The sequence below is a fragment of the Urocampus carinirostris genome, chromosome 11 (assembly GCF_059441175.1).
Source record: "Urocampus carinirostris isolate Australia breed hairy pipefish chromosome 11, RoL_Ucar_1.0, whole genome shotgun sequence".
NCBI lineage: Eukaryota > Metazoa > Chordata > Actinopteri > Syngnathiformes > Syngnathidae > Urocampus > Urocampus carinirostris.
In genome coordinates this window covers 17,066,386-17,069,453 of record NC_142359.1, presented here as the reverse complement: position 1 = coordinate 17,069,453, position 3,068 = coordinate 17,066,386, and the positions used below count along the sequence as shown (strand labels likewise).

Here is a 3,068-nt window from a genome sequence, read left to right as displayed (position 1 = left end):
ACCACTAATCAAACCTAGATCTATTCCATTAGCTTTTCTTCGATCTGACGAGCAGCATAGGTGCTACAAAATTATCACTGGTAGTAAAAAGCATCCGTTTTCTTGCCCTTGTCTCTGCGAATGAAAACGAGACCATGGACTAAGCAGGAGCCCGTCTAGCTCAGCCACAAACATGTTGCAATGCTGCCCTCTACTGTCCAGCTCTGCTAGTTTGGGAGAGTGCACTACTGTTTTTCTATCAGTCACTTCGCAACCCTATTATTTTTTTATTGAATTACAAACCAAAACGACACGGAATCAAAGTAAATAGAAAATTAATATAAATGCTTGAAAATTCTGACTGAATCAGTCTTATTTGAAGTTTGTTGCAACAAGCTTAATAAAAAAAAAAAAAAAAAAAAGAAATACATAAGGGAACACGTGGGACACTAAAATCTACTCTTTCCCTGAGGTACCTGAACGCAACAAAAACATCCTGGCAGAATTTGCGTTTACTGCATAGCGCCTTTGAAAACAGTGTTTCTGAACTATGAAACCGATCCAGATCGAAAACGAATGATGATCTGTCGCTCTAGAAACATTCGAAATAGAACGGATGAATCCGCCTGTTCCGATCAGACCGAGGAGACTGCACGTTGCCTGCCGCCAAGGATGCGGCTCTACTTTTACGGAATGCACGGTGTGACCCTGGATGTCCTTTTCTCCTCGGTGCGGGGGCTCCTTTCCGACTGGGACCCCAAGTTGTTGGGGTTTTCATCGCCGTGCATGTGGGTAGTGCACTCACTCACCCATTTTGCACTGGAGATGGTCTACTCGAAGAGGAGATGCTTTCAACGGAGACCTGTGATATTTCATTTGCTCGTCTATCCTGCTGTTTACATCAGCCTGCAGCTTCTCATCGAGGGCATCAGCAACCATTTAAACAACCCGGTGAAGTTCACTTTACAGTTACCCTTGGTCCTGAACTACGTCGTGGCTCTTTATTTTAGTCAAGTGTTCCACAGAGTGATGTCAGGGTTACAGTACCATGCCGCCAGCGGATCCCCCCCTCTACAAAGCTTGCCCGGGTACCTGCGCTTCTTGTTTTATGGCATGCACGGCTTTCTGGATGAGGTGCTGTTTACATCAGTTTTCAACTTGGTGGAGAATCAAAGCCTCACCGGTTACACATCTTTGTGGTCTTTCCTTATGTACGGTAGCTGTAGCTTCGTGGTGGAGAAACTGTACCTGCACCTACACTTTAAAAGAGAGTGGGGGACTTGGCAGAGGCTCCCTATCTACATCTGCTTCATTTACACCTGGGAGCTGTGCTGGGGTTTGGGTCTGAAGCAGTTTGATGCCTGCTCCTGGGACTACTCTCACTATCCGCACCACTTCATGGGACTCATCACCCTTCTCTACTTGCCTGGGTGGGCTTGCCTGAGTCTCTATCAGGATGTGCTTTCAAACATCCTGCTTGGCGTCAGGCCCACTCAGGTAAATGTGAATGGCGGAAAAATCAATGGACAACATTTATCATGAGGAAAAAATGATTTAAAAAGGTCAATTTACTGTTACTTTCCCAGGAAGATATTGTGAAAACAAAATTGTGGTTTATTAATTTACAATATTGAAATAGTTATTCTTTTGGCAGTGACAATTGAGGAGAAATCGTCCCCTTTGATATTCATCCAACAGACAAATGCTAAACAACTTAAAATGTTTATTTGTATAGCCCTTAATCACAAAGAGTCTCAAAGGGCTGCACAGACCACAGATTATTGCAAAAACTAGACTATTATTACACAAACCCCTGATCAAAAACCTATATGAGGGCAAGGAAATACTCAAAAACCTCAACATGAGGAAAATGAGGAAACCTTAAGAAGGGACCGCACGTGGGGTAGTCCCCCTTCCAGGATGACCAGGCTGCAATTGATGTTGCAATAACAAATAATACACAGATATTGGTTATTCATTTGCTATAGAATAGAAGTGTGTTTTAAGTGTAAATTTAAACATTTCCACTGAGGTTGCAGATCCAATCTCAGGGGGAAGAGCATTCCACAACACCGGGGCCCGAATGGAGAATGCTCTCGAACCTTTGGATTTCTTCTTGGTTCTGGGGATCACTAGTTGATCAGCATTTTCAGACAGAAGGCTCTAGACTGGAACATAGGGGGGAAATAATTCTAAAAGATGTTAGGGATCAAGTCCATGCATGATTTTGTATACTACCAACAGAACCTTAAAATCACACCTTAAGCAAACAGGGAGCCAATGCAGGTTAGCTAAAATCGGGGTAATGTGATCAAACTTTCTTGTCTTGGTTAAAAGCGTCGCTGCACCATTTTGTACCAGCTGAAAATCAATTGAAAAAATAGGATAAGGTGTTTAAAGGTTCCCCACATCACAAAAACACCTTTTTTACATAAAGAAGTTTGTTGTATTATTGAATTCAATTATTAGAGAAAAATAGTGATTGGTGATAAGGTAAAGCGGTTCTACAACTGTATTTGTGTTTGGTTTCACAAATAAATTAACATTCTCTGAAAGGATTTTTGATTTATCATTTTACAACACAAGCTTATCAAAATGTAACTACAGAAATTACATAATTTAACTGTTTGGAATCTTCTAACCCAAGGTTTGGGCCAGAGACAAGAACCAGCCATTTTGTGCCAGGCCACACAGAAAGAAAAAAAGGTTCCATTATATTTTTCTCAGCCACACTGAACTTTAGCTGGGCGTTTGAGGCAGTCCATGTAAATTGAAATTAGTGTGGTCCGCACGGGTAGTCACATCTTCAGTGGTGCAACTGTTACTGTGGAGAAGAGATAGCAAGGAATGCATCAAACCACTTTCCACAACTTTGGTGTCAGCTATAGCCAATTAACAATGAGAATGTTTAACTCAAACCCATTATGTCACATCGCAAATATTATGCCAGATGTGTCTAGAATACAGGAGTAAAAAATGTGGAAAAAAAATAAAGGAGCAGAGATTGATCATTGCAGTTCGATGATACATGGGATCCCTTTGATGACGACATGACAAGCTGTGCACGGTAACCGCACAACATCCACACA

General features: G+C 41.8%; 1 protein-coding gene across 1 annotated transcript; it reads left to right on the top strand.

Moving 5' to 3' along the window:
• The first annotated feature begins 462 nt into the window (after positions 1-462).
• Positions 463-2,537, top strand: tmem229a (transmembrane protein 229A). Its single transcript, XM_088348434.1, has one exon. The coding sequence runs from the start codon at positions 556-558 to the stop codon at positions 1,519-1,521; it is 966 nt and encodes a 321-aa protein (XP_088204560.1). The 5' UTR covers positions 463-555; the 3' UTR covers positions 1,522-2,537.
• Positions 2,538-3,068: the final 531 nt, after the last annotated feature.